This window comes from Protopterus annectens, chromosome 15.part0 (genome assembly GCF_019279795.1).
Source record: "Protopterus annectens isolate FY-2018-M chromosome 15.part0, PAN1.0, whole genome shotgun sequence".
Lineage (NCBI taxonomy): Eukaryota > Metazoa > Chordata > Ceratodontiformes > Protopteridae > Protopterus > Protopterus annectens.
Genome location: NC_056749.1, coordinates 231,991,311 through 232,010,895, shown reverse-complemented (window position 1 = coordinate 232,010,895; position 19,585 = coordinate 231,991,311). Strand labels below are relative to the sequence as shown.

At 36.1% G+C, this 19,585-nt stretch overlaps 1 protein-coding gene across 3 annotated transcripts in view; it reads left to right on the top strand.

Moving 5' to 3' along the window:
• Window positions 1–15,049: 15,049 nt before the first annotated feature.
• Window positions 15,050–19,585, top strand: part of DACH2 (dachshund family transcription factor 2) — a 1,303,080-nt gene continuing 1,298,544 nt past the window's right edge. For 2 of the 3 annotated variants that reach the window (XM_044057750.1, XM_044057749.1), the window contains exon 1: window positions 15,051–15,993. In XM_044057750.1, coding sequence (XP_043913685.1) covers window positions 15,551–15,993 — 443 coding nt within the window. In that variant the 5' untranslated portion in view covers window positions 15,051–15,550. Of the gene's footprint in view, window positions 15,994–19,585 lie in introns of all 3 variants that reach the window. The other variant, XM_044057751.1, reaches the window with a different exon arrangement.

The window sequence follows — 19,585 nt, the reverse complement described above, 5'->3', positions numbered from 1 at the left end:
CTCTGAGGGAAAAAAGTGAAAAAAATATTTGGAAATGTTTGTTTAACAACATTTTAAAAGGAGGAGAAGCACCAACATCCTAGAAGAAAGCTGTGTTGGCTGTAATACCTAAAGAGGGTAAAGACCATCAGATCCAGCTTCATACAGGCCCATTTTGATTCTAAACCATGACTATAAAGTGTTTGTCTATAATGGTTAAAAGAATGGCAAAGGTGGTGCCAAAATTTATAGATATGGATTAGTGTGGTTTTGTAGAGGGGAAACAAACATTTGACATTAACAGAACACTGATGATCCAAAGGGAAGCAGAATATAAGAAAATACCACTGTTGTTGGTGGGTCTTAATGCAGAGAAAGCATTCGACAGAGGATTTTATGAGTAGGGCAATGGAAGCATTTGCATTCCCTGACATAATCATAAGGTTAATTAGGAGGATATATGATGGATCAGAGGTGAAAATTAAAGTGGGGGTTTCTCTCTGATGAGTTCTGTTGCAGGGGTGTTCACTTTCCCCTGTGTTATCTGTGTTGTGTTTAGAACCACTGGCAAAGAAAATAAGGGGTTCATAAATTCAAGGCTATAATTAATAATGTAATCAAGAAAATTTGGCTTTATTTGCAGAGCATATTATTTTGTACCTGATAAAACCACTGAAGAACAGTTCAGCATTCTGGAACATTCTGAGCCAGTTGTAAGTCTTTTCTGGACACAAAATTAATGAAGATAAAACAAAGGCAATAGCTGTAAGCTATGTATCCATACACAAATTGGTTCTGCAATACCCATATTTATGGGAAATGATAAAATAAAGTACTTAAAAGTATGGGTTAAAAAGAATTTTGTTATGAAAGCTAGAGATATGTAGGGAGAGACTAAACAAAAGGTAATACAAAAACTGAAAAACTGGAAGTTCTCTTTTATGTATATGGATAGCAGGATACAAGGAGTGAAAATGTTTTAGTCCCTTTAGTTTTATACACAGGTCAGGCATGTTTTAATCAACCAGAAGAGACATTATGGACAGCAATTAATAAAGAGTTGAAGGATTTTATCTGGGAGGGGAAGAGGGCAGGAGTCAAGTGGGATAAGTTGATCCTTCCAAAAGAACAAGGTGGTTTGGGATTACCTGATTTGAAGGGGTATTTCAGAGCTACACAGCTGAGGCTCCTATACGTATCACAAGCAGAAAGCTGTAATTAAACGTGGGAAAGGATGATGATGATGATGGAACATGGGAGAAGCTGAAGAAATAGAGAGAGAGTGGGATTTTTGATGCAGCTCCTTAAGGAAAATGATAAGTATATAGAATAATGCACTCATACGGTAGTAGAAAGTATTCTAACTCAACACGGGAATTGAGAAAGGAGATTCTGACAAAAAGGATGACTGCAATTAGGGATACAAACAATAGAAAAAATGTGGCTGGAACTTGCTGGAAAAAGTTGGCAAAGGAACCAAGATATTAGCAGGAAATAATTAGAGAGGGAAAGGTAATAGAATGGGAAGAGTCCAAGAATACATTTGGACCACAGACTAGAGACTGCCTTCCCTATCGAGGATTGATATCAGAGTATAAGCAAAGAGAAAGGAATAGGGAATCCTAAGTGAAAGACCAGTACTCATAAAATTTTTAGTAGAATCTAGAACAAAAGCTTCTGTTGAAAAAGGGATAATTAGTATAGCATATAAAATAATGCATGACAACTGCAAGAATCAGCCAGAGGAGGTTAGAAAGGATTGGGAAGAGAGACTGCATAAACAGTGAACAAAGAAACAATGGGAGGATATATGTATGACTCCCAAATATGCAACAAAGTCTAGTAGATTTTTTTTTTTTTTTGCTTGAGTTTGCATAGATATTTTTATACTCCAAGCAAACTCCAAAGAATTTTTCCTCAGGTAGACTGCAAATGTTGGAGGTGTGATGGGGAAGAAAGAGGTAACAGGGAACATAGTCTTTGGGAGTATAATGAGTTGGCAGACTACTCAGTCTGGGTGAGCAAATTGGTGCAACTAAAAAAGAGCTGTGATACAGAATCGGAACTGCATAGCCATAGTAAGGCCTTGGTGAGTATAATTCTGGTGGCTGCCAAAAAAGCAGTTACTAGAAAATGGAAACTAAAGTCTAAAGCAATCATACCAGAAGCAGTGAATATAGTAACAGAGATAAAATAACTGTATGTGCAAGATGTATAAAGGGTAGGAACAAATTGCATAGAAAAAAGTGGGAATTGTAGGAACAATACATGCAGGAATATATTTTGGAGGAGGCATGAGGTTAAGGGAAGGCAGGAATTGAATGAGCTATGCAATGTTCTATTGACAATGATGGTACAGAAGATTATATGTATTGTATAATGGCTGAAACTGAAAATATGTCAAATGGGTTTGTTTTTATTTATATAAATGTACGATTGCCTATGTCATACGTGATAATTCAATAAAGATGTTTCCTGTATTTAAAAAAAAGAATGTTTTTCAATGTTCCTTCTTAAAGAATGGTGTCCCAGCTGCTTGACTTAGATATAATACATATAAACACAGTGTACATATTTTTATATATAAAGAAAGATAGAGATAGATAGATATATAGATGTAGATGATAAATCAACAGAAGCAAACCTTTCTTAGAGAATGCACTCTTATAAAAATGAAAAATGAAGGTATGTTATGCAACAAACCAAGTTCATTATAGTGAATATTTTTGTCCCTCTTGTTAAAAAAAATCACTTGGGTGCTTACAAGCTAGTACCAACAACTCTTTTATGGAAGCACATTGCATGATTTATTACAACTAATATGATATGAACCTGTGTCCACATCCTATATAAAACTACTCGTAAACAAACTTAAACTGTGCTCATCTTCAGCTTCCAAGTGAGTACCTAAAAACAGCAGCCAGTAGCATTGCCTGTCCTGTTTCAATCCTTACAAACAGGTCAATCCAGGAATCCCACTTTCCCTCTGTCTAGAAACAGTCACACATTATCCCTCTGCACAAAGGAGGAAATTCAACAAACATGAATAACTTTAGACCTATAGTGATCTTATCACACCTCACCAAAATACTTAAAAAATGTATTCAAAAACAATTCCTATACTATCTCCTGCAAGAAGAACTCCTATCCCTTATACAACAAGGCTTCTATCCTTCCCATAGTATTATCACTGCCCATCTAACCTATATAGATACTGTCAATAAAGCTAGAAATAATGGCAAATTAATCTCTTCTTTATTTCTAGACTTATCTAAAGCCTTCAATACAATTTCTCACAGCAAACTTCTACTTAAGATTTCCTCACTAGATCTCTACCAGCCCACCCTTCTGTGGTTTCTGTGGTTCAAAAGCTACCTGTCCAATCGGTATCAGTCAGTAAAATGGAACAGGTCTATATTAGTTCACCGAAATGCGACTTCAGCAAACACCCAATCAGAGATCACACCCCAGTGAAAATTGCTTCAGCGATTCACTGAATTCTCCAAGGACAAGTAAATACTTGCCCTGCAGCACAATGGACATCTAAGTAAACTGAACCCACCCAAGTGGGGGGCTTCACCCCCACACCCCCCTAACTATATATAACAACTCTAAGATTGCACTACAGTGGAGAAAAGGGCAAAGTTGAGTAGTTGGGCAACTACCTCTTTGCCCTTGGTAAATTCAAGGAATCACTGAAACGATCCTTGCTGAAGTGCAGCCACTGACCAAGTGCTCGCTGAAATCACATTTCATTGAAACAATATAAACCCAAATGGCACTCCGCACTCTCTCCTTACCTCTCAGTCACCATCAGTGTACCACAAAACTTTATCCTTGGCCCCTCTTCTTTAACATTTTCACCAACATTCTCAATAATTCCACACAACAGGCCACCCTAATACAATACGCAGATGATTCCATTCTCATTTGCGCATCTGACAACATAGTACACCTCCAAAAAATTACTCAGGAACCTTTAGCAGTTGCTGACACATGGCTTCATAACTCATAACTCATGCTTAACCCAAAAAAGACCAACATACTATTTTTCCCTAAATCCCTTTCTCATGAAAAAACTAAATTTAAAGTCCTCTCTCTTGATAATACAACCACTGAAGTCACTTCTCATAGCAAACTATTAGGGTTGATAGTGGATAATAATCTTACCTTCAACCTGCATATACATAATTGCATAAGAAAAACTCATCAAAAACTGAGGATGCTTTACAGAGCCAAAACCTTTCTCACCGATGCAACTAAAACTACACTTGCCATTACTTATCTCCTTCCCGCTCTTTATTATGGCACTTCCATAATTACTAACCTCCAGGCTTCACAAAAATTGAAACTTGAACAATGCTATAACAAAGTTGATAAATTTACAGCACATACCCCTTTCAGAATCCACAACTGTATAGCAATGAAAAGCCTAAACTGCTTAGAACTTCCACATCAACATATACACAACTTCTTACCATCTATAAAATTAGCCAGCACCCATCTGCCTGCCCAGCACTAAAACACATTCAACACAGCTATGTTCTCAGTCAGTCATTATGAGCCAGTGACCAAAAACTCCTTCTCCTTCATCTTCTTCTAGGTTGCCACAGTGGAACTCCGGTCCGCTAATGATTGGCAGTAGATTTTTACGGTGCCGAGGTGCCAGCCCGACACCCAACCTTCAACAAAGGCACCAAAAACTCCTATCTATTTATAAATCTAGTATATATGCCGGGCACTGTCTATACTAGTGCAAGGTTGCTAAGGTTGGAACTCCTTACCTATATTCATCAAGTCTATACCATCCCTCCCATCCTTCAAAACCACTCTGAAAGACTTCCTAGCTAAAGTCTGGCTCTGTTCTTGCTCAGAACCATGATAACCTATATCCCTAAATGTGAACAAATATCTTTTCATTCCTTATACTTCCTTACTGCTATCTAATTCTCTTCTCTGACTTTCTCTCTAAATATACCATAATCCTGTTTTTCACTCACTTCACATTGCAATTCCTATTTGTATTTCACTAACTTATCTTTAGTTTCTCTACAAACTGTCTAAAATGTATCTAAATATTAAACAAGTGTCATATACCTTGTATTGATTCTTAACTAATGTTATTTTTTATTATGCTAATTTGTTATAATTATTTAAACTGCAGATGTTTTTTTTTGGGAGATTGTAAAATTATTGTTCTTAAAATGTTTTGTAATAATTTGGAGATTTTCTCTCCGAGTCTCCACTGAAAATGAGCTTCTACCCAGTCGGACGTTCCTGGTAATCACATGTCAGTAAGTAAATAAATAAATAAATACTGTGCTTCCATAATAAAGCTTGCACATTCCTTCAAGTACAGATAGATCATTTGCACTCTAGAGAAATAGGCTAATATCCATAGTATGCTAATGGCCACATCTCAGAAGTAGGATAACAAGCATCCTATGCAAATGACCACATAATGGCAAGAAAATGACTGTCAACATACAAATGATACCCCCTTTGTTTGCAAATGACAGGAAACAGACAGTGAAGAATGTACCCTCGGTTTAGAAGAAAATGATCTAAGAGAAGAATTACTAGATTTAATTGAGATGGATAGACATATTAAGATCCAGGGAAGAAATAGATTACAGAAAGTAAGACCCACAATGTTAGAAGTTTGATAAAACAGATGAAGAAGTAATCAAGTATATGAACAGAAATTCATGTGATATAGCAGAAGTAAAAAGAATATGTTACTGTACAACTAAATTAATAACAGACAAAGTCTTACCACAAAAATGCAGAGCAATAAGGGAAATGAAGGAAAAAAATAAAATGTCATCATAGAACCATCAAAAGGAGAAAATTACTGAGCAATTAAGACAAGAAATGTCACTGTTAGAAGATTATAGAAATAGTAAGAAATTCAAATGTACAGAATAAGAGATGAGCTGAAGTAACAGCCAGAGAAAATGAAACGGAATTAAGAAAGGTTCTTAATTGGAAAACTCCAGGCCCAGATGCAGTGTCCAATTTCTGGCTAAAAGTACTAACATCTTTACATGAAGATTTAGCCTTCAGTCAGTGCAACTTATATGCACATCCTGAACAGATACCAACCTGGTTAACAACAAGAAGAATGATGCTTCTTAAGAGTGAATCTGCAAACCATCCTAAAAACTATAGGCCAACAGTTTGCCTTCCGACAATGTACAAACTATATACTGGAATTGATGTCAACAGAGTTTATAGTAATTTAGAGGAAAACTCAATCATGGAAATAGAACAAAAGGGGAACAAAACAAAGTCATATGGAACAAATGATCATGTATTGCTAAATATAGCTATAACGGAGAACTTTAAAAAGCACAAGAATCTAAGTATGATGTGGATAGATTACAAAACTGCATTTGACAGCATCCCACCTTCACAGATATAGCAGTGCTTACAGATGAATAAGATGCATCCTACATTGCCCAATTGCATTGCAGTGACCATGAAACAGTGGCAATCCACTTTTCAATTAAATCATAACAAAGGGCAAATTATCCCAGGGATAAAAATTCCAAGGGGATATTCCAGTATAATTCTTTGTTACCATTGTTGCTTTGTCTCACCCTTAATCCATTAAGATGTTTAATTAAACAAATTAGGTCTTGGTTATGATATGTCTCACAGAAAACAAGCATGCTTAAAGATGTCTCCTCTACTTTTTTGAATGACTTAAAATTATATAGTTCATCAGATGAGGAGCTGAAAGCACAACAGCAAGTGGTTAAAACATTTACAAATGATATAAGAATGATAACTGGTATTGAAAAGTGTGCAATGGCAATGTTTAAAGCAAGAAAGTTGCAGTACCAAGAAAATATCAGTCTTGGACAGGAATGTGATATAAAGGAACATGAGCAGGAAGGAGTGTATAAATATTTGGGAATTGCTGAAGGGCCATCAATAAAACATGAACAAATAAAAATAAAACTCAGAAGGGAATACTTCAGAAGACAAAAACTAGTATTGGAAACATCCCTGACATCTACGAATAAAGTCCAAGCTATAAACTAATTTGCTCTCCCTGTTTTAACTTGCAGTTATGGTGTGATTAACTGGTCCTACAACATACTGGATCAGTTGGACAGAAAAACAATAAAAATACTTCATACTTGGGGTATTTCTTTTTGCATGAGCATGTTTTTCAAAAATTCCATTTCATTATTAAAAGTAACATCATCAGAAACAAACCTTGACAGACTAATCATTTGTTCTTTGACTTAATTTATTTTTGGCCATAATGGGAGATTAATAGAGTAAGTGGACTTTCTAAAGATATTTGATTCATATCTCATTTTATTATCCAAAAAAATGAAAATACTTATTAATGTATTTCATAAAATCAGATGTAAAAATGGGAGATTAATAGAGTAAGTGGACTTTCTAAAGATATTTGATTCATATCTCATTTTATTATCCAAAAAAATGAAAATACTTATTATTGTATTTCATAAAATCAGATGTAAAATTCAATGTATTTCCTACCACCAGAGAATGATGTTGGCACGTATAGGGACAGCTGAGGCACCCATAGCAACTTCATTTATTGGCTTGTAATATTCTTCTTCAAGTTACACATTTTTTTAAGTTAATACAGTTTCCATAAAAGTTGCAAAAACATTAACTTCTTCATGACTTGATGAACTGTGTTGTATCAACATTGCTTGAAACCATTCTTCTAATCTGATCTCATGGGGATAACCAAAAATAAATCCTTCACATAATATCAATTAAACTGGAATTGCCTTTGTCTATGAGATCTCAGAAAGTGCCAAGGATCAACTAAAATGTGAGCTGTTTCCTTGAAAAACTCTTTTAATTTAAAGTCAATATATGTAGCCATTGGGTCCATTTTTAAGCCACCTTTTGAAAAATTGGCCTCGGGGGGGGGGGGGGGGGGGCTTCTACCAATTTGTGAACCTTTAAAATACCAAAAAGTGGTCAGAATTATTTTTTACCCTTAACTATTCCTTCTCAGGTACCAAAAATTAATTCTCTAAACAAATATCATCTAACAACAAGTCCTATTTATGATATGCAATGTCAATCTCTTTTAAGGACACAGAAGATGAAAGTTACCATCATTTAGATATTCTAACATTTCTGAGTTAGGTTTCATTATGGGTATATTTCTCTCTCCCTTTAAATCAAATAATAATGATTTTTCCTGTTTAGTCAAATTACTATAAAAATTGTGATTTGTGTCCTTATTGACCCAATTGAAAGTTTGTCTAATGTCCTTTTCACATATCTTCTTGTAGGGTGCTATAGATGAGGCGAGTGCTATTTCACCTAAAAATCATAGTGTATAAATGTACCACAGCTACTAGATTATCCCTTACTGAGACTTTTCAGTTTCAGTCAATCTGAGGGTAAGTATCAATGGACTGGATTTTTCAATTAATGAAGAAATTTCAGCAAGTCACTTCAAGAATTAAACTCCCTAGCACCTTAATATAGGAAGAGAGTCAAATGAAATCCCACACCATGACTTTCACAAGATATAAGAAAGTTAATGCATAATTAACATAAAGAAAACACAGTACTGAAACTTATAATACCAACTAGGAATACTAGCTTAAAGACAAACTTACAATATTCATTTACAGGAAAATCACAGGAAAACTTCAAAATGGTTCATAGGTGTGTACTAGGCTAATGGCCCTGGAGCCGTTACAAGCCCTGCCCACAGGATTACCCTGGCATCATGCCACCCGTTAAACATTTCTTGAACTAAATGATGCCATGTCCTATGAATGCCTGAATATGTAGTGTTCCGATATCAGCAAGACTGCTAGTAGGACAGTGGGCACTTCTCATAAGCAGGACTAAAGTCAGTTACTGCAGAACCCCCACCTTTGGGACTACAATACACAATACAGTTTACATGCAAATTAGAGCAAAAAAGTCTCCCAATTAGAATGTACTGACTAAAAAAAAACATGGTTCTCAATTTATGGTCAGTTATAAAAGGTATCATTCTTATAAGCAGTCTCATGTAAACACAAGGCTAAAACTAATACAATTAAAATTGTAAAACCTAATTGCACTTAGGCAAGAATGATTTCGAACTGACTTTCATTATAACAGTTAAAAAGTATGTCTTTAAATTTAAACTAAAAGCAGTGATTTTTAGTAATGTTTTCTCTCTGACTGTGTTGCTGCAAAACACTTCTTGTATTTTTCAAAAGAGGATGCTGTTAAAAAGCTTTACTGCATTTTTTGGAATTCCAGCCTGAATCTCAGACTCAGTACCACAATGATCCTGCCCATGTAGGATTTTGAAGTAGCCATTATCATCCCAGTCTGTAGTCCATGAGTTAGCAGCCAGCCAGTAAGGAGTGTTGTTTTCTATGCCCCAGCCCAAGATCTTAATAGCATGACCCAGCGTGATGCTGGTACACACCTAATTTATACAGCAGGAAGTCCTCATACACAGTGAAGGTCCCCTCCATGGGTCCAGCCTTATAAATTTCATCTATTATGCCTTCAGGAGAGGAAGGGACACTATAGACAGATTCACCGTAAATCTTGTCCTTTTCATATAAAGGAGTATAACCAGCATCACACTTTTTCCTTCTCCAGAACATGGTGGGCGTGAGCCATTCACGTTATGTTCATTGGGAGGAATAGTATATGGCCTGCAACCTATGCCAGAACCATACAGCCCCCCCCAGACACCAAGCCACTTTCAGTCCAGTACTGCCATGCTCCCGATGGATAGCCACCATTGCATCCCATCCCACACTCAAAGCCATAGCATGACAGCAGATCTTCAGCAGATACCGCCACATTTTGCTTTCCCCCAGAGTGGATGCAGACACAGTCAGGCATGGACTCTACAGCATCAAATGCCCCCCATGAGCCACAAGATCCCTGATCCCAGATCTCTTGGATTGTTGAACAATTGGGCCACTGAGTTCGTGAATCAAAGTTATCAGAAAGCTTTACTTTTCCAGAACAGAAAGTCTTTAAAGGCAATTTTGGACCATGCAGAATTGTACCACATAGATGCTTCAAATAACTCTGATCCACATCGTAAAAGTTTTATCCAGCCTTCCATGTAGTATTTAATTTGTTAATGTGGTTGATTATATCCTGTGACCAGGTGGAGGAAGATGACAAGCTTCGAGAGTTGGCAAAACCCAGGAGGAGATAAACTGTAACTAATGAATGCCACATGATGGATGCTGGCACAACTTAAATGCAAAACGAAAACCGCAGCTGATCATCACGACCTTGTCTGTATTCCTTTAAATGCAAAATGAAAACCGCAGCTGATCATCACGACCTTGTCTGTATTCCTTTAAATGCAAAATGAAAACCACAGCTGATCATCACGACCTTGTCTGTATTCCTTTAAATGCAAAATGAAAACCAGAGCTGATCATTACGACCTTGTCTGTATTCCTTTAAATGCAAAACAAAAACTGCAGCTGATCATCACAACCTTGTCTGCATTCCTTTAAATGCAAAACAAAAACCGCAGCTGATCATCACGACCTAGTCTCTATTCCTTTAAATGCAAAATGAAAACCGCAGCTGATCATCACGACCTTGTCTGTATTCCTTTAAATGCAAAATGAAAACCGCAGCTGATCATCACGACCTTGTCTGTATACCTCCCAAGCCTGTCTGCCGCACCGTGACTACCACAACATCAGTTTTGGCCAGCAGTCAATAAACTTATACAGCCTGGTAAAAATTACAACCCCATCCTTTCACAGATGAAATAAAATATAACATAACATGCAGATTTAATTCACACTACATAAAGATTAACTTGCTTAATAAACCCAGTATAGCCAACACATCAGAAAGTGACAAGAATGATGTTCCTACTACAGCCTCACATATCACAAGTCTTACACCATGGAAAAAAAGCTTATTCAAAAAGTTAAACCCACCTCTGCTGCAGCTTATGACCTACCAGAAGAACATCAGAAGCCTCTGCATACCCAGTTTCTATTCTTGTAGAGTACTTGCTCCAGCAGATATAGTCATGCGATAAAAAAGTAACCATCTTTTTCACCAGAATATGCAAGTAAAGCTATCCCTAGTTTGCTATATGCCTGACCAGTTTTCACTAACTTATGGTCCTCTGGAGCAATCTTATAATAAAATTGCAAACTTTGCAAGAAACCAAATTAACTGAACATATTACTGTCTGGTACTTCACTCTCTTAACAGGTTAGAGCTTTCCAATCTACTAGCCTACCCCCGTATTAAGACTGCTTAAAATGTCTCTATACCCCTGATGGAAGCCCTTCCCCTGAGCATGTTATTAAACTGGTACATACCCCATTGAGAGCTGTGCTCCCCAAACACCTAGCACTCACTCAAAAATCTAAAAGTCTTATGGTGACTGTCTATTCTCTGTATATGTTTCTTAACGGTGGAACTCGATCTCAAAAAATGTTGGAAATATCCTTTCTGGTCTACAATTTAAAATCTCTTTGAAGATGTACCTCTCATGAAAATGGTTCTGCAGTTATGACAACTTATGTTACTATGATCCCTTCTTATTGTAAATACTACCCCGTCTATAATTTACAATCCCAATGAAATCATAACATTCAATAAAACAGTGCTGCATTTGTTCCATTCCCATTATCAAGTGTCCTCCTCATGTAGTCAGATCAAACAAATATCACAAAATGTTTGCTCTTTTATTATAGTAATATCCTCATTTCAGGTCTCAGGTGAAATTAGCTGTTTGGATAAAATATGTATATACCTCATTTGCTATGTGCTAACATTACAATGTCAGTATATATTTTGTAAAATAGTATTGAATGTTCTATAGCTGTGTATGAGCTTAATACCTGTTGTTATATAGTCATGACTGCTATATAGTACATGTTTACTGTTATCTTATGCAAAGGTATATAATGTAGAGCTGTTCTCTCTGGATCGACATTAAAAAGGGGCTTTGTCCAGTTGGCAATCAAAGGCAAATGAATAAAGAATAAGTTGCCTTAAATAAACTTTCCTGTTATATTTTTAATAATCATATAAAATGGGTCCTTTTTAAATGTTGTTACTGGAACTAATTAGAAATCTGTCAAGTTATAAAAAGCCAAACCCTTTCTTACAGTTAAAGCTGAGGCTGTTACAACAGATTATATTTACTATCCTTAGTTCTGTACTCTGCACATCTCTTTATTAGTCTATCTTCATCTATCCAGCAGAAGTCAGGGCAGGCATACAATAAGGCCATACATTCTATTGTTTGATATGAGGACGTCATGGATATCTGATCTATATAAGAGTGATGTCTAAGTCCTTGAATGCCTTTTTCTGTTCTCAGAGATCACAGCCCAATAGAGAAACAGTTATATAACTTTCTATTTTCACTTCTCTTTCTCCAACATGCAGAGGCATCACACTAAGAATAAAAAAGTAAAGCTGCTGCAAAACCCCATTTCATTATTTTCATCTGTGGTGTAATTGTTTACAAACACTACTGTCCTGAGTATGTTTTACAACCATACTTATACTTGAGATTTCAGTTCTGATCTATATTTGCTGGGGAAATATGTACTGAGCTTAGTACTATGGAGTATTAGTAGTGAATCCTTCAACAGAATATCCAGATTGTCTACTGTCCATCATGGAAGAACATGTCAGTGCCTGTCCCTAGGCAGCCTACAATGCTTAGATCTCTCCCACTAAAAGATTGTCTTGTAACTATGTTTTAAACACAGCTTTTATATTTCTTAGACTGTCCCTCATCGTCTACAGCTCTCTAATGCAGAGAAATGTTTTTACAGTCAGGTGACTGACTGTTGCTCTGCAATTCAAAATCAAACTTGGAGACTCCCAGTACATTACAGAAAATAAAGAACAAACTCCTCAATAACCTGTAATATATTTTGAGGAAAAAAATGCTTCATGCCACGCAGCAAAAACCTGGAATCTGCTCCCTCACGCTATTAGAACCACTATCAACTCAACTCACTTTAAAAAAACTACACACAAATGATTTACCAGACTCATGGTTCTGCTCATGTAACAGTCCAGGCTAACTATGAACATTGATATCTATTTTCTCCCTTTCTCATAAAACTATCACACTAACATATTATCTCACCCACACATATTCATTATATCCAACCTATATATTACCTTACTAAACTAAAAAGAAATATCATATTCACTATCACCATCAAAGACTTCTCTCTTCCCTTAATTTTTCCTCATCCTGACCTCCTTTCTTCCCCACTTTACCTTTTTTTCTCTTTAATATAATTGAACAGAAAGTGATTACAGAATATGTTTGCTTATCCTAGTTTTTTTTCTTTTATAGCTAACTGTAAATACAACTGTAAAAATAAGATTCTAACATTCTACTGTCAAATGTAAGCCATGTGTCACAATATGTACCACGGGACTAGTCTTTCAATATATATTGGACATCTGTATTGTTGTACTCCAGATAAACTCAGCCAACTTTAAATTATGATATCACTGTCATGTCTTTTACCATTATATAAAAAATGTTATTATGTCTATGTTTTTATGTATTATATTATGTGGAACTTTTCTTCCTGGGGTTTTGCTGAAAACGAGTTCTGCCCAGTCGGATTTTCCTAGTAAAGAAATGTTATATAAACAAATAACTAAATAAAAATTCACACCATCATTAAAACCTACCTCTGCTGTACCTGGATTGTAACATTGACATCACTTAGAGTTATTCCACTTAAAGAAAAAATATTCCAGCTTCATGACATTGTTCTTATCCCCTACTTATAATCCAGACTTTAAAGTTGTTACTGTACTTTGTCAAATCCAAGACTGTAGGAAGAAATGTGATAATCGTGGAAAATGTTTCTGGTCTTTCACAGAAAATGCATAAAAAGTTGTACTAAGGCTGTACTGAGTCAAGATAAAGTGGGGTGACTCCCTTAGGACAAGATGCACAGATGAACTTAGCTAAGCTGAATGCTGAAACTTACCTCTCAACTGCGCAGATTTTTGCAGAATGTCCACATTTTGCCCATTATTTCTGATGTGTTCCTCATCAAATTTGTGGTTTTCTGGCAAATAATTATTGACTGAAGTCAGTAAATAATTAGATGGAGTTGAGCTTCAGACTTCAAATCCTTCAAAAACACATGGTAATGCAAAACCTGTTGTTCTTTCCAAGTTTATGAGTAATATTTAAAAATCTGACCCTGATTTTGAGTCTTTCCCCTAATTATTTTCAGCTTTTTCAGATTTCTTATGATTAGAAGTTGAAAGATATGATTTAGTAGCAAAACAATGTCTTTTTTTTTTTTTGCTGCCTCTGGGGCTACGTTATTTCCAGGGGACGTGTTGCAATGAATAGAAGGTTTTTTTTTTATGCCATGGTTCTGATTCAACATCACAACAACAGACAGATTTAAAGTGCCCTTTATTTATTTAATAGTGTGGATGTTTTTGAATCTCTGTTCTGAATAGGCACTGGAAGGCAAGGGTTAGAAGTAACAGATGGAGAGGTCAGAAGCAAGAAACAGGCTTGCTACTGCCTCTGCTTACTTGCTTCACTGGGTTATTTTAATTCCATGTCCAATGAATATCCAAAGGCTTAGAGAAACATTTGTTCAACAATTATCCCTTCCTAAACTTTAACCAGTGGCAAGCATGCTGCCCCTAATCAGAAATGAAAGGGTATAAGAAGTCAAGACTTATAGAAGACTCCTAATTCTAAAGAGCTATGTACTTCTTGCAAAGCTATACCCGGGAGATGCTAAAATGGTACAATAAATTTTGCATCAATGTGCTGACGTGTGCACATGTGCAACTGCACAATATTGTAGAGTGTCGTGTCTGTGTGGGTTTCGTTGTGATTTTTATTTTATATATATATATATATATATATATATATATATATATATATATATTTTAAGTTTAAGTGGCATGCGACTCTACAGTTTATTTTCTATTATTACAATGCATTATTTGGTATTGTTTATATTAACATTTGCAGTCTTTATTTAATCTACATACTGAATTTTATTCATCTGTACATTTTTAAAGTTTGCTTAATATCTGCTTGTTTGAATTCAATGCATTTTGTAAAGTATTTTGCGATAAAACACTGTAAAACTGAGTTGAATGTGTGTGTATTACAGAGTGCTGAGTATGAAAAACTTTGCAGCCTTAGTGAGTAATTGTTCGGAAAAGCATGGGTAGTGTGGAAGCAAAATTACATTTTAATTTACACAGTTCTCAAAACTGTAGCCCGAATTAAAAATATATATATATTGTTTTGTTGTTGTTGTTGTTGTTTGCATTACAAACTGTTGCCAACCCAGCTCGTTTGTATCATTGGAAAACAGAGCAGAAACAAAACAAAGCAGCACTTGCAGAGAGCCTTAGCTCTCTCCAATAAGAACCCTGCTGTAGCTGTCAGGACCTTCCCTCCTATGCTGATTGGCTGAGCATGCTGTCATCCATTTCATTGTGGGCCGGGAGCGTGGAACACTGACTACAGCTCTCTGTCATGCAAGTAGTACTGCTTACAGTTGCCAGTGTGTAAGTGACCATGGCTGTTTCAGCCCCACCAGTGATCTCTCCAGCTTCCAGTGCAGGGTCAGGGGGTCTTTTCAGGTCCGACCCTCTGTACGTCAGCCCATCTGAATCCCCTCGACTGACCAACAGCATGATTAGCAGTTTCATCAACAGTAGCACTACCAGTGAGTGTAAGATGGTAGACTTGCATGGAGTCAAGGTAGCTTCTTTCATAGTGGATGGTCAAGAGCTGATTTGCCTTCCACAAGTTTTTGATCTCTTCCTCAAGCACTTGGTTGGAGGTCTCCACACTGTCTACACAAAACTGAAAAGGCTGGATATATCACCTGTGGTCTGCACGGTGGAGCAAGTTCGCATTCTTAGGGGTCTTGGTGCAATCCAACCTGGTGTGAACCGCTGCAAACTTATTAGCAGGAAGGACTTTGAAACACTGTATGGTGACTGCACGAACGCCAGGTAAGTTCACCTTCCTCTTTTCCTTCTCATCGTGAAATAATTTATTCAAATGACGGTAAGGTTGCCGATTTAGATAACAGTCTCACTTCAGTACTGCCTGCAGTTTTATACAAGTCCTAAGCACATGGTTGTCTGAATCTGATAATTGCACAACGCGAAATGAATGTTGTGGTGTTGCTATCAGTTTTCATAAGCATCTTATAACATGCTTTTTTTGGGGGGAGGGTGCAAAAAGTGACTCATCTGAACTGTTGCAGAATGTGTGCATATTTAGATTTGCCTTCTTAAGTCAGAACTCTGGTTCACTTCGGCTTACACTGTCCCAGCTCATGCATAAGTAATTCGTACTTCACAGACATTTCTTTATTATGAGCGCGTTGTTTAAGTAAATTTGGGGCTCCCTGACCTCACAGTGCTACCAGAAACTGACATGACCCTAATATTTATCTGCTGCTCTCAGCTTCTGCTTGGCACATGTTGGCTGTATTAATTGTTTACGAAGTACTGCACCCAGCCAGAATGATTTCTTTGACACAAATAGAAGTGGACATTGCAGTTCAGGCAGAGCAGCAGACTGCAGAGATCTGGTGCTGTTTAGAGGAGGGCTTTCGTGGAATTAGGTCAATTTTTCTCTGGTATCTCTTCTGTGAACGCTTTTGTGCTGAGTAAGGTGACTTCCTTAGGACAAAATACATAAACTGACTTTTCCAGCTAAGTTGAAATGATTTACTGGTAAAAAAAGACAGTACAACCAATAATTGATTTACTAAAACTTCTGGAAGGAGAGGCAGACCATTCTTTGCTGGTGTATGTGCAAACTAGATGTGATGTATTTATTAATATGTAGAAAGTTAGCTTTTATCTTTACATACAAATACAGCTCTGTCTATTGTTTAACTGAACTCTCAGGAAGTGGTACACAATACACTGCCCATGGTCTTCTGAGCACAGAACAGAGCTGGCAATCTGCTGTGGATGTAGTCAGTGAATACCCACCATGAGCCTAAGTTTCACTGCACAGGAAGCATTATGTCAGGGTATCGTTTCATCTCACTTAAACAAAGTCCTCCAAAAGACAGTCTTGCTTGAAAGCTCACTATATACAACCAGCAACCTGTTTATAGTTAATGTCATTTTAAGTGCCGTAGGCCTTGTGGAAAAACATTATAGCAAACCAACACCTTTTATCTAAGTTTCCAAAAAGAGTCAGCCAGATGGAAATTATCAGAGGAAATGGAATTTAAACCAGTGTTTTATTTTTGTTTATTCACAACAACCATCAACATGCAACTCTATCAAAGAAAGCAAAATTACACCATCACAGCAATCAGTGCTTCTCAGAATCAGTCACGGCTAATTGCATATACACTGCGATAAACATTTAACTGTTCAAATAAAAAGGCATTATTGGTATTTCCTTAACTATTACCCTTAGGTCAAATGACAGCACCACTAGTTGCAATAACACTTATTTAACTGTTATGAATTCTATATAATATATACCCAGCTAGACGTTATGTCCATCTCTTTTTTATGTTTGCTGCTGGAAAACTTTTTCTTTCAGGTTAAAACCATCTAAATATAAGCAGTTCTACTGACAGTGTTCTCCGGATGCTATGTACTGAACTGGCCTTTATCAGGAATCTGGCACATTCCCTCAGGATGTTTATTTTTTGTTTTAGTCTGGAATCATTTGTTGACACCATCTTTTTGTTGATCATAAAGCTTGTTATTCTGTTTACTTTGCTGGTACTTTTTAATTTCAGAAGTACACACTTAGTTAAGCATAATAAGCTAAAACAGAGTTGAAAAGAGTTATACCAGAACATTGCTAAGGGTACAACGTTTCTTAGAATGTTTATTTACCTATGGATAGAGGGCAATTTTAGTAATGTTTCACATTTAACCACTTATTAAATAAATTAGTTTCAGTAAGATTACTGCTGAAAATGTTAACTGTGGCATACATGAAATGTTGAAACATGAGAAATGTATCCTTTACACATATAGTTTTAATTTACTGTTAATTTTAGTACAGTATACAGCTCAGTATGTATGCACAAGTGCTGTAAACTTTTCTCTGTTTTCATGTTTTTCTAAGGAGATAACTGCAAACATTATTAACATTTTTTCCTAAGGTAGGGGGTGGAGAAGTCCTCAAGTTTAGCTTTAAAGTCACCATAAAGAAATTGTAGAAGATAGTTCTGACTTCAACTCGCCCACAACTTCTTTAATAGGAATAATACTATCATTCAGTTTAATTATCAACAACCGTTCATGTTATGTATAAGCAAATATATTTATTTCCAATGGTTATAGTATTGGGGAAATACAGTCAAAAATTTGCTCATTAACGTTCTTAGGTTGGTTGCCCCATTAGCATCTAAGGGGATCATGTGACTAACATGAGGATTGCCTAATACAAACAGAAAGCCCCAGGAAGATAGAAGTGACCAAATGATATTTAGTAGCCATACAGAAAAAAATAACAAAATATAATGTTAGCTTAAGGATATAAATATGCACGCAAACATTCTGTAATTAGTATATTCAAGAAATTATCAAACTGTGAAGAAAAATCTATAACAGAGGAACATTGTGGCATTGTACTTTAGCAACACTGTAGGTCCTCTGCCATGTGAGTTTATAGCAAAATATCACAGGGATGTTAAATTTTCATAATGTTAGCTTTTCATTTTATTAGCTGTGAAATAATGTGATGCACTTGCACATTTTTAATATGTAAACAGGTGTTGATGTTAAGAATTTTTTCTGTTAATTATTATTTAAGATCTTTAGAAATGCAGAGGACTAAATCATTTATGCTTGTGCTCTGTGTCCTTTTAGCAGTTAGTACATATTGGTCAGAGATTATTGGTGAAAGAGATGTATTGTAGACACTTCTGAAAACTTGTAACTTAAGACTGTAGCTACTTAGGAAGACCCTTCTTTTACAACTTTACTTGCTGGGAAATACTTTCTGAAAGCATTAGCATTTTATTGTTTTTTTTTTTTAAACTTGTCTACAGGAGTAAATACAATGGTACAAATTAGCGAAGGACAGAAAAAATACTGAAACTGGAAAATTAATTTGCAACATATTTACTCTAGAATGCATGTATAAATGATCGACAAACTGAAACACTTTGGGAACATCGCTGTTTCACATCCTACACAGACTTCTGCTTTCAAGTCTAGGTTTTGCTGAAAGGTTTGCAGCAACAGCAGATGGGCATAAAAGTGAATTTTAACTACCAGTACCATGGACTTGAACTCTAGCTGCAGTTGGGTGTGCCTTTAGTGTTTCCACCTGAGCTCTAAAAATAATTTTGTCTGTAACTTACTTATACATGGTATTTTATTTTGCTTCACTGGCATCTATCTTCAAGATGAAAGAATACATTGAAGCCATGAAATCAGCTAACGTTTGTGTTCCATAGACTAGTAAAGTTGATGCCGCCAGATGCCGACAGTCAATACTCTCTGCTCTATCACTCAACAAAAAATGATATAAAAATTATAAACTCACCTATATAGCTATGGGACATTAGTGTGTTCTAAACTTTTGCTGACATTCCTGCTACAAGAAGCT